General features: G+C 46.2%; 2 protein-coding genes across 2 annotated transcripts; one reads left to right on the top strand and one right to left on the bottom strand.

Annotated features, from left to right (window-relative positions):
• Positions 1 to 232: 232 nt before the first annotated feature.
• Positions 233 to 1,790, top strand: LOC113013901 (uncharacterized). The gene is made up of 2 exons (XM_026155131.1): positions 233 to 414; positions 671 to 1,790. The coding sequence occupies exons 1-2, from the start codon at positions 365 to 367 to the stop codon at positions 1,644 to 1,646; spliced, it is 1,026 nt and encodes a 341-aa protein (XP_026010916.1). The 5' UTR covers positions 233 to 364; the 3' UTR covers positions 1,647 to 1,790.
• A 334-nt stretch (positions 1,791 to 2,124) lies between these two features.
• LOC113012983 (uncharacterized) lies at positions 2,125 to 6,995 on the bottom strand. Its single transcript, XM_026153476.1, has 4 exons — positions 6,988 to 6,995; positions 3,745 to 4,131; positions 3,293 to 3,428; positions 2,125 to 3,010 (listed from the first exon to the last, which is right to left on the bottom strand). Exons 1-4 carry the CDS (start codon positions 6,993 to 6,995, stop codon positions 2,258 to 2,260), a joined length of 1,284 nt encoding a protein of 427 aa, XP_026009261.1. The 3' UTR covers positions 2,125 to 2,257.
• Between the last annotated feature and the right edge of the window lie 4,818 nt (positions 6,996 to 11,813).

Here is an 11,813-nt window from a genome sequence, read left to right as displayed (position 1 = left end):
TTTGGTGCTGTCAACGATCTCCACAGAGGAGCCGTTGATGCTCAGCGGTGAGTGGTCGCCTCGTGTCCTCCTAAAGTCAACAACCATCTCTTTTGTCTTGTCAACATTCAGAGACAGGTTGTTGTCCTTACACCAGTTCGTTCTTTCTTCTTAGATTAAGCTTCTGGATTCATCGCCGGTGATACTGACACATAGCCAGTGCATAGCTGCACGGAATCTGAACAGCAATGGCACAAGCCACAGACAGTGGTAATTTAAATGAGGTTAAAGTTTTTGAATTAGTCCATGTTTACATATGAACAGCAACACCATCCATAGTAAATGTGTCTTCTGTTAGGGTGTGAGGCCAGGACCCATCAACTCCATGATCTTCACTAAGCCAGTACCAAATAGGATGGCCCAGACTGGAGTACGGTAATTACATTTGTAAAATTTGGTTTCATGTGTTACAAATGTATGTTGCTATTTTTTTCATACATACATGTGTCAGAATAGGTATTAATTTACATACAACATTACACTTTCTGAAGACGGCTAACTCAGTCATGTACATATACATCCCAGTCTCTAACTTATGCACCACTGTTTTACACCTTTTAGTTTTTAGTTTAGTTGTTGTTCAGTATAATAACCTTCTCCCTTACATTATTGTCATTGATGTTTTCTTTAGGAGTGGCTTCTACAGAGGCATGGTGGGTCCGTTACCAGATCCCTGCTTGTTCAGAATAACGGAGGCATATGCAAAATTTAATATTGAGGACAGGCCACTTGTGACCACAATGAACATGAGACCTGACAAGCCCCTTGTGGAAAGTGCCTTTGGGCTGGTGCAGGAGGGCAGTGTTCTGTCATATCAGCAGCCGGTTTTGACAACCCGGTACATCACACTACACCGCGATGCACCACCAACACCGCACTTGCCTCTGGAGGGGTATGACATCTTGCCATCAGATTGTGTGTTTGTGTGCTCAGAAGAAGAGCTTCTGCATCTGAAAAGCTTGTCTGTAACTCTGGAAATGGCTCACAAAATAGAGGAAGCTACACGTGAGCAAAGCTCTTCGTCTGAGTGGCATCAGCTCCGCAGGCCCAGAGTGACTGCCTCTAGGTTTCGGGAGGTGTGTCACGTCAGAGGCCAGAGCTCGGCCGAGTCACTAGCAGAGCGTATATTGAAGGGAACAAGGCAGACAGCAGACATGAGGAGAGGAACTGAGATGGAGCCTGCAATAGCAGCAGAGTATAGTAGGCTAATGAATGTTAACTACTCACCCTGTGGTCTGGTCATTCACCCCATTGCCCCCTGGCTTGCTGCATCTCCTGATGGTGTTGTTTTTGACCCCAATGAATACCCCCAGTTTGGCTTCGTCGAATTCAAATGTCCCAATGTACAAAACTTTATTGACTGCAAATATGTGCAGATGGAATGTGGTACCCCTAAACTAAAAAAGAGCCACGCATATTACTGGCAAGTGCAAGGACAACTGCTCATCAGTGGGATGCAGTGGTGTGACTTTGTTGTGTGGGCACAAGAGGACTACCTAGTGCAAAGAATATACATGGATATAGATGTGCACAATGCAATCAGAGAAAAGGCAGACTATTTCTTTTTTTACATATATATGCCAAGATACCTGTGTTTGAAAAAATGAACAGTGAAAACAGCAAAAAGAAAAACAGATCCTTCAGGCTGGCTGGAACAAAATAACTGATGTTTTATTTTCAATATATTTCATGAATTCTTTTGTTGTTACATGTTACTTTTATGTGACATCAATAAACTGTTATTTAAGCAATGGCATCAATTTAATTTTTAAAAACACACATTAAAACGTTGAATTTGTGCAGAACTTATTTACATGGTAAGTATTTAAAACTCCATGCCTAGCATACTGATATACATTTAGACAATAACTGAACTGTAGAAAATGACAAATGGTATTTTTGATGTTACAAAAGTTCAATGTCACTTATGGTTTTAAAACGATTTAGTGATTTACTTTATAATTTTGATAAATAGTTTTGTTGAATCTGAATAGTAATAATAGTAGTATAATTAAACAGTATTATTAACATTAAACATTTGCAATGAATTTGAATTATCAATAACTGGAACTCAACTATCGGCACTCAAGTACCAGTTCTGTAATCAAGTATTGTCAGCTGAGAAGGAAGAAATTCAACTGTAGTGGCCTCAGCTGCAGGTCATTTTCCATAAGTTACTTGTACTGGCACTGGTGTCTTGGGAAAAATCCATCTTGTCTCACTTAACCCATTTTTTAACTAATGCTGTGTTCTGGTAATTTGACAGCATACATGCCACTGCAAACAGTTGGTTGATATTATAAACATGTGACATGGTAATGATGCTATCAAAAAGTTTGTTCTGTTTGATCCTCCTAATGACTCGCTCCACATGTACCCTGAGTCTGGCTATGGCCTGCGTCTCCTTAACCTGGTATGCTGGCATCTGCTTCTGCTTAGATAGAAAAGGTGGGCAGTACACTTTGCATTTACAACAATCAGTGATTAGGAAGCCCTTATCTACCATCACTGCCATGTCTTCAGTCAACTTCTCAGCAATGCCTGATTGTTTGAATAGTTCCTTGTCACTAACCGAACCAGCATACAGATTAGAGATGAATGTCACTGGACCATGTGGAGCTATGCCAACCAGGGCTTTCATCGTACAGTGGGATTTGTACGAAGAGTACATTTCACTTTGGAGAAGTGGTGAGGATGGTGTCTGACACCTCAGCTCTGTACAGTCAAGGATCATCTGGGTGTCTGAGAAATCTTTGAATTCCTCAGGGAGGTAAGCTTGCACTTCTTCACGTGTAAGCCAGATGCACTGAGACCCCAGTGCAGTGGCAAGAAAATTTGTCCATGTTGCAATAATGCGGCTCACTGTGGACTGGTGTATGTTAAATCGGTGTGCCAGGTCCCTCTCCTTCAAACCAACTGACAGGAAAACCAGGAAAAGAAAAAACTCATCAATTGGCTGTAGCAGCTGCCTCTGGAAGGTGAAAACAAAAGGGAAAATGTTACTCCTTAAGCTATGAACTAGTAAAATTATTCTTTTCTTGGCTAAATGTTTTGTAATGGTTAGGCATACCATACTGTACCATGGGGTAAACAATGAGGTGCTGTAGTGCACAGGTGTATGTATGTAAAGGATACTGAGTCTAGCATACATACACCTGTGTATGTATGCTACTGTACATAATGTAATGTTATTGTACATAAATACAATAACATTACACCTCTAGTTCTAACTACCAACAAACCCATAACCTACTGTTGATGTGCGTGCAGGTGTCAACACTTCTTCGTTCCGATTGGCAGCTGACTTGGCTCTTGAAACCCGGATCATTTTATAGATGCAAGGCTCAATCAAAACCCAGAATGCCATCAAATGATCATAGCTTGGAAATCTATTCACGAGAGAGACATACATCATGTCAATCATTAATTAACATTACACACTGACATAAAAATAATGTGAACTGTGACAAATATGCTAATGGAATGCTGTATAAAATAGTCTGATTAAGAGTATTTGGTGTTGTATTTTACCTGTAGCATTAGGATATTGTTTAAATACTAAAGCATCTACATAAAACATACAATCAGCAGAGAAAAAGTAAATTTCTATTTTGTTTTCATTAAGACTGGAAAAACCTTCTAAATTTAACTGATGGTGACCTTGGTATATTTTAAACAGTTAGCTTGAATAGAACTTAGATGTACCTGGTATAGAATCGGATGTCAGTGTCGGAGCCAGCAAAACGCTGTAACCCAAATTCTCGCTGGACACGTAACTCCTGTATTTCCTTCCTCAGAGTCTCCACGTCTTTGGACAGGTCTTCTGCAGCTGATGCAGATATGTCCAAAGCAGATGGCTCAGGGACTGAGCAGTAGTCATGATCTCTTGTAAGACTGTGCTCTTCTTGATCGTCAGGAGGAACTAGTTCAGGGCGTCGCTCCGTTCTCTCCCAAACACTACGCCGCGGTGGTTCAACTTTATAGCCATTCCACTCAAAAAGTGTTGGTACAGCACCTTTAATAAGCCGCCTTCGACCATCGAGGGTTGTTGGCTCTATGAGTTGATCACTGGCAAAGTGTCTGCAGCAGACCCTGGTGTGAGAGGTAATCGTGAAATGATCCCGGCGTATGTTTACCAGCCATTGTCTTCTCAAGTCGGAATGGGTCGGAAAGGCATGAAAACTTAGTATGCCATTAAATTTGGCTGAAGCTGAACAAAGTGGGACACAGCAATGCTCGGAGTATTTCTTCTCCTGTTTTTGAAAATGTTCTGTTTTAAATACTTTCCTTTTTATACTCATTCTGAAGCGACATTAGCATAGCTACCGATAGATAAGCAAACGTACCGGAAATGCACAAGCGGTACTATTTGGAAACGGAAATACGTCACATGCCCTAGTGCAAGTAGTCTATTCCAAAATACAACGGAAGTGCTCCAGGACGCTAGGGGCAGTGTTGAGCTTTTGTTACCTAGTAACTACACAAGCCAGGAAGTACCAATGACCGGATTTGGGGTTTGCAGCCTTAAAGGCCGCATTTTAAGGCCGATTACGGGGGGCCACCGTAACTGTACTTTTATTTATTCACTCCACATAAAATGTAATAAATAAATCATATAATACAAAAACCAACTAGTCAAAGTTCAACTTTTAACTATTTAAATTTTCAGCTTTTTCCTTTTAAACAAATTTAATGTGAAACAACACAAAACACTGCAAACCACAACACAATTAAATATAAATTACAATATGAAAACAAAAAGAACATGCATATTCTCTGTCATATGGGCCAGCATGAATAAACTTTCTGAATCCTTTATCATCCGCAACTGAAAATAGTTGTGGATGATTACTATACCTTTCTAATGTGATATTGTTGTTCCTGGCTCTCTTTCTCTCCCTCTCCCTCCTGCTCTGTTCCTGTGCTACTGCCAGTGTAACTACCACCCCTCCCCCCTCTGCCCAGCACAAGGCTGGCATGCGGAGTGAAGCGGAAAAAAAGTGCGAGCGAGAGGGTGAGAGAAAGAAAAGAAAAAAAAAACCCACGGCTTGCGATAAGGAGCCGGCTTGCGCACACAAAAAAATTCTAACCTGAATTGAAATTAAAGTAAATATGTTAACAATTCTGCTTTGCAATGTTAGTCAGTAAGTGACTGGCTGCTCCCATATGGGATTACAACGATGCTACCTTATCCCATAGTCCAGCCAATGATGCGATTCACATTCGTATATACGCAGCTAATCAACGTCGTTGACAGGCTATGACAGCGTCCTCATGTGCCGACACCGGTGTTTTAGCTAGCAAAGTGGCGTGGCTGATGTGGAGTGAAGCCACGTTAATGACAACGTGTACAACCATTGGAGATGTGAGCAGGACAGACGGAAAACGCGTGGACTTTATACCAGTTTTTAAATTGTGTTGATAGGTCACATAAAACCAGAGTTGTGATAAAAAAAGAAAGAAGTGTACAATGTTTGGTTTTCTTCTTCCTTCCGAAAACGGTAAAAACGGTGTTTTATAAGGAAAACGCTCCTACGCGCTGTGAGCAAAGACAAAAACAAAACACCCACCCTTTCCTATTGGTCGAAAAATGTACCATGTCAATCAATCAAAACATGGTATTTAGTTGTTAAGAAACGGGAGGAAGTTTTAGAAGTGATGGCGGTTTTGAGATGTGAGTGATTTGGGACGTTTAGCGCAAATATTGTGTAGTTAGTGTGTAGTGTAGTCAATAGTTTTGTTTTGTGTGTCAGAACTAAATGTTACAGGTGTTACAGGAGTGATACATCTCCTGTTGTCAGGCCTGCAGGTATCAGGCTGTTGTTCTCCTTTATCTCATAGTGGACAGAAATTTTTTTTTTTTTTAGTGGCACAAATAATTTGTGTGGCATCAAATTTGATGCAGAACAGCTGATTGTTCTGTAAATAGTTTGAAATGTTTGTTTAAAAAAAATCTTGGCAGCATTTTAGGTAAACAGCTGCAAAAAACTTTGTTGTATGCAAAACTCTGTAACTTTTTTGAAGAAGTAACTATATAATTAATTGCCCAGCATTGGTCTTTATATACTGTATTTTGCAGGCGTGACTACAGTGCACATGTCTGCTGTTGCTCACAGTGGTCCAAGGGATCGCTCAGGGAGTTTGTGTTTTCGCTCAGACACATGAAAAATTAGAGGGAACATTGGTCAGGAGTATCAGAACAGTTGAAACGCATTTTTTCTAAACACCGCGTTTACAAGACTGGGGAAACCTGCAGTCAGCTGAGACTGAAGAAGTCACTTAGATGAGTGTTGAAATGTTTCTCCCACAGAATCAACTTTTGGGGATCAAGAATACATGATTCATCACATCATCACTTTTTCCATTGCTCTCTGGTTCAGTTTTGATGCTCACGTGCCCATTGGTCACGCTTTCAGTGGTCGACATGGGTCAACATGGACACCCTGATTGGTCTATGGCTATGCAGCCCCATTACTAAACAGGCACAATGTCAGTATGTGACTGAAAATTGTAGACAGGAGAATTTTTGCAGCTTGTATTTGTAAGAGTTTTCCTTAAATGAGTCACTTTGTAATGTGAATTACAAAGTCTGTGGCATGTAATTTAGTGCAACAAAACACCAAAAAATCATGTCTTATGACTGTTGTGGCTGTGATAGTTGTTTATTTTAGGAGGTGGCAATGTTATCAGAACGAGTATGTAATCAGCACTTTGGGTGGATAAGAACTCAACAGGTAGTAGTTTTTATCACAGCAGTGTGGTGTTCACAGTTCAGCTGTGCGTTTAACAGGCTGATGTTGTGGCGGACCACCAGGTGGCTCCACTCACACCCAAGTTGAAGGGAAGTGTTGGGGTGGAGATTTTGGCGCTCACTATATGTGAAGTTCTGAGAGTCAGTTAATAAAGTTGGAGTGAGACACAGAGACCTCTCCTGTCGTTATTACATACCTCCACATTGGTGACCCCTTTAGCAAACATGCTAAGGCTCGACGACGAAGCCAGCTCCAGCCTGGAAGCATCGGCTGCCGCCGGACTTTCACCTCCGCCGATGGCTGTGTTTGCTGTGGCGCTTAAATTGACGGATTTTTGGCTTCACGATCCTCCTTCATGGTTCGTGCACGTAGAAGCTCAGTTTGCTCTTCGTGGAGTTTCAGCCAACGATACTAAATACCACCATGTGGTGGCCTCACTTGACCCGCTGTCAACCCGCCGCGTGATGACTCTCCTCCGGGACCCCCCAGCCCAAGGCAAGTACACCACCCTCAAGGCGCTGCTGCTGCGGCGTTACTCCCTCTCTGATGCTGAGCGAGCCGAGAAACTCCTTTCCCTCGCGGGCCTGGGCGACGGCACCGCTCTCGAGCTCTTCGAGAGCATGCTGTCCTTGCTGGGCGCGGATGATGGAGGATTTCTCTTCACCCACCTCTTTCTCCGACAGCTGCCGGCTCCAGTGCGCGCTGGCCTTGCCAACTCCCCGCTATTGGCCACGAAGGATTACCGCTCCCTTGCGGAAGAGGCGGATCGCATCCTCCTGGCTACCAGGACTTTCGGCGTCCAGGCGATTGTTCAGGACTCACCAGCGTGTTCCCCCGCCACCTCACCGATGCTCCAGGGGCCCTCCGACTCGTCCACGGTGGCTGCACGCTGCACGGCGGCACCGCGGAAAGGGGCTTTGTTTTTATCACCAGCGTTTTGGAGCAAAGGCACGGCGCTGTCTCCCGCCTTGCAGTTTCCAGACCCAGGGAAACGGGCATGTCAGCGCTCTGTAGCAGCCGCGACCGCTGGCAACAAGGAAAGGCTGGTTTTCTTAGAGGACTCACGCTCGGGGAGGCGTTTCCTGGTGGACTCCGGCTCACAGAAGAGCCTTCTTCCCCCGGCTGGCTTGGACAGGCTAGCTGAGGGCTGCGGGCCATTGCTAACAGCGGCTAATGGCTCTCCCATCAAAACCTTCGGTGAAAGGTTGGTGACTGTTTGCTTTCACGACCGTGACTTTCAGTGGAACTTTGTTGTTGCTGCTAGCTCTGTGCCTATAATAGGCGCTGATTTTCTTTGTGCTCACGGACTGCTGGTTGATGTTGCTAACAGACGTTTAATTGATGCTGTGTCATTTTCCTCATTACCCTGTTTGACTCGGGGTGCTCAGCCCGTGGTGCATGCTAACTCAGTAGATTCGGGTGACGTTTTTCAGTGTTTGCTTTCTGAGTTTCCCTCACTCTCTGTCCCCACTTTCTCGAGCACGGTGACGAAGCATGGGGTGGAGCATTACATAACTACAGTAGGGCCTCCGGTGTGCGCGCGCCGCCTCGACCCCGCCAAACTGGCTGTCCCTCGGGAAGAATTTGCCACCATGGAGCGTCTGGGCATCGTGCAGCGTTCGAACAGTGCCTGGGCTTCTCCGTTACGCATGGTGCCTAAATCTGATGGTCGGTGGCGACCTTGTGGGGATTTCCGCCGTCTTAATAATGTCACAGAGAACGATCACTATCCCATTCCCCACATCCAAGATTTTTCCGCCCATCTTGCGGGGACCTCGGTTTTTTCGAAGATCGATTTGTTACGGGGATATCACCAGGTTCCCGTGCGCGCGGAGGATGTCCCCAGAACCGCCGTAATTACACCTTTCGGCCTTTTCGAGTTTCTGCGCATGCCGTTTGGCCTGAAAGGGGCCGCCCAAACCTTCCAGCGGTTGATGGACTCGGTCTTGCGCGGGGGCTGCCCTTTGTTTTTGTATATCTTGATGATATACTGATGGCCAGCAGCTCGAAGGAGCAGCACATGTTCCATCTGCGGCAGGTTTTTCAGCGTTTGGCGGAGCATGGACTGATTATTAATCCGTCTAAATGCCAGTTTGGGTTGCCCGTTCTCGATTTTCTTGGGCACCGTATTTCCGCCGAGGGCGCGGTTCCGTTGCCTGACAAAGTCCGAGCTGTTTCGGAATTTCCACGTCCCACGAATGTTAAGGCACTGCAGGAATTTTTGGGGATGGTGAATTTTTACAACCGTTTTCTCCCCAGAGCGGCACATCTGCTGAAGCCCCTTTATGGGGCGTTAAAAGGTAAGAAAGCTAATGACTCCGTTGACTGGTTTCCGGAAAGCATCCAAGCGTTTTCTGATGCTAAGTCAGCGTTAGCTAATGCTGCCCTTCTGGCCCACCCATCCCCCTCAGCACCGATTGCGTTGACCACCGATGCGTCGGACATAGCGGTGGGTGCGGTGCTGGAACAGCGGATCTCGGGTGTCTGGCAACCGCTCGCCTTTTTCAGCCGTACGCTACGTGACAGCAAACGCAATTACAGCGTTTTTGACAGGGAGCTACTGGCGCTCCACCTGGCGACTCGTCATTTCCGTTTTTTTCTCGAGGGTCGTCACTTTACCGCATACATGGACCACAAACCCTTGACGTTTGCCATGTCCAAGGTTTCTGATCCATGGAGTGCACGCCAGCAGCGCCAGTTGGCAGCCATTTCTGAGTTTACCACGGGCATTCGGCACGTGGCTGGTAAATCCAATCATGTGGCTGACTGTTTGTCCCGTGCGCTGGTTTCTCCCGTCTTTCTCGGCATAGACTACTCCGCCATGGCTGCCGATCAGAGCGATAACCCGGACATCCTCGCCCCAGACGGGCCTCATACTAGAGGACAGACCCGTGCAGGACGGTGGTCCCCTCCTCGTCTGTGACGTTTCCACCGGCCGCCCTCGCCCAGTGGTTCCCGCTTCCTGGCGTCGTCAAGTTTTTGACTCGGTACATGCTCTCTCTCATCCAGGGGTCCGGGCCTCTGTTAAACTGGTCAGCTCTAAATTTGTTTGGCCAGGCCTTCGCAAATCTGTTAAGGAATGGGCGTCGGCGTGCATCCCCTGCCAGCGTGCGAAGGTTCATAAACACACCAAGGCGCCCCTGGAGCCGTTCTTCATACCCGGCAAACGTTTCGATCATGTGCATGTCGATCTGGTGGGTCCTCTGCCGCAGTCACACGGTTTTACGCACGGTTTGACTGTTGTTGACCGGACCACCAGGTGGCCGGAGGCGGTCCCCCTGGCGTCCACTACCGCAGCAGTGGTGGCCAAGGCGTTTTTGTCAAGCTGGGTCTCGCGTTTCGGCCCACCCGCGGACATTACGTCAGACAGAGGCCCCCAGTTCATTTCCGAGCTTTGGTCGGCCATGGCTGATGGACTGGGGGCTAAAGTCCACCGCACAACCGCATACAACATACGGTCGCTTAAGGCTGCTTTTCGCGCCTCCTTAAAGGATGGCAATTGGGTTGACCTCCTCCCGTGGGTTTTGCTTGGGCTGCGCTCTGCGGTTAAGGAGGATCTCGGCGCTTCCCCAGCTGAGCTAGTGTTTGGTCAGCCCCTCCGCGTGCCTGGAGAATTCTTGCCCGAAAATCCTCCTCCCTGCTTCGATCCATCGGTGCTATCTCTCAATCCGCTGTTGCACTCGCTTCGGGTTCCTGGTCCGGTGCACCATTGCGTGCCTGACACCTTTGTTCCAAAGACTTTAGAGACTGCTAAGTTTGTTTTTGTCAGGCACGATGCCCACAGGACACCGCTGCGGCCGTTGTATGACGGCCCATTCAGGGTTATTGAACCGGGCCAGAAACATTTTGTTTTGGATTTTGGGGGTCGAAGGGAGACTGTGTGTGTTGACAGACTTAAACTTGCACATGTTCTTCCGGACAGTAATGTAGTGCCGGCCCAGGCCCCTCGCCGTGGCCGCCCTCCTTCGATGGGGTTGACAGACTCTGGTTTTCCCCCCAGGACTACCCCCGGACCACCGGCGTTTGAGCCTCCTCCTGCCTTTCCTGCTCGCCTTCACCAGCCTCGTTCACAGGATGGACCTTCCTCTGCCTGTTCTCTCCCTCCCAGGTTCAGTCGTTCGGGTCGTTTGCTTAGACCCAGGGTCCTGGACTGAATAGAGACCTAACTGTGTGTTCAGGGGGGGGTATGTGTGGCGGACCACCAGGTGGCTCCACTCACACACAAGTTGAAGGGAAGTGTTGGGGTGGAGATTTTGGCGCTCACTATATGTGAAGTTCTGAGAGTCAGTTAATAAAGTTGGAGTGAGACACAGAGACCTCTCCTGTCGTTATTACATACCTCCACAATGTTAAGAATTTGAAATATATCAGTGATTTATGGCATCAAATGGAAAATGCTGTTATAATTAGCATTAACATAATCTGCAGCAGTTTATTATGCTGGTTTTTTTTATGGATGGTCACTACGAATTATGGGATGGCATTTTCTCCTTTCCTTTCAAAAAGGATAGTCTTAGTGTATTTTATTGTAAAGGGGCAGTAAACACAGCATTATAACAGTATTTGGAGAATTGGAACAGAGACTTCTGGGTCACTTCTGTCAAGCAGAATGGAATACCGAACTCTACCCATAATCGTTTACTGATATTACACACTGGAAATACCAGTGTAATACTGGTACAGCTCTCCCACGTGCTGTGGCAGAGTTGGCTTGCTAAGGCTGGGGTGATTGTTGGCCTATTCTGTACAGCGCGGTGGGTCTGGGAGGATAACTGCTGCTCCCTGTTGAAGTTGTCAGCGTGTGGACTTGTGATTTGTGGCACAGCTGGCCCTGTTCTTGAACTGTGTGTTTTATCCCTTTGCAAGTGGAATGCTGGACTGTTTTATTCCTCAACTTTTATGTGACAAATGTAGCTGGGATTGTTTCCCACTGATCTTAGTAATGTGAGTAATAAATTATATTGTAGAATTTTTATTGGTTGTCATTTTTTTTCTGGGACTGTTGGTCAGACCTAGAATCTG

The sequence above is a fragment of the Astatotilapia calliptera genome, chromosome 20, assembly GCF_900246225.1.
Source record: "Astatotilapia calliptera chromosome 20, fAstCal1.2, whole genome shotgun sequence".
Classification (NCBI taxonomy): domain Eukaryota; kingdom Metazoa; phylum Chordata; class Actinopteri; order Cichliformes; family Cichlidae; genus Astatotilapia; species Astatotilapia calliptera.
This window is presented reverse-complemented; position numbering and strand designations above follow the sequence as displayed.

What these genes read in the sequence shown, in the direction of transcription:
- LOC113013901 (XM_026155131.1), top strand. Translation starts at nt 365, where the DNA reads ATGATCTTCACTAAGCCAGTACCAAATAGGATGGCCCAGACTGGAGTA. An exon ending in ATGGCCCAGACTGGAGTACG is followed by an intron (nt 415 to 670) that starts GTAATTACATTT and finishes TGTTTTCTTTAG; the next exon opens with GAGTGGCTTCTACAGAGGCA.
- LOC113012983 (XM_026153476.1), bottom strand. An exon ending in GACATCCGATTCTATACCAG is followed by an intron (nt 3,429 to 3,744) that starts GTACATCTAAGT and finishes TCTCGTGAATAG; the next exon opens with ATTTCCAAGCTATGATCATT. An exon ending in CACCTGCACGCACATCAACA is followed by an intron (nt 3,011 to 3,292) that starts GTAGGTTATGGG and finishes TTCACCTTCCAG; the next exon opens with AGGCAGCTGCTACAGCCAAT.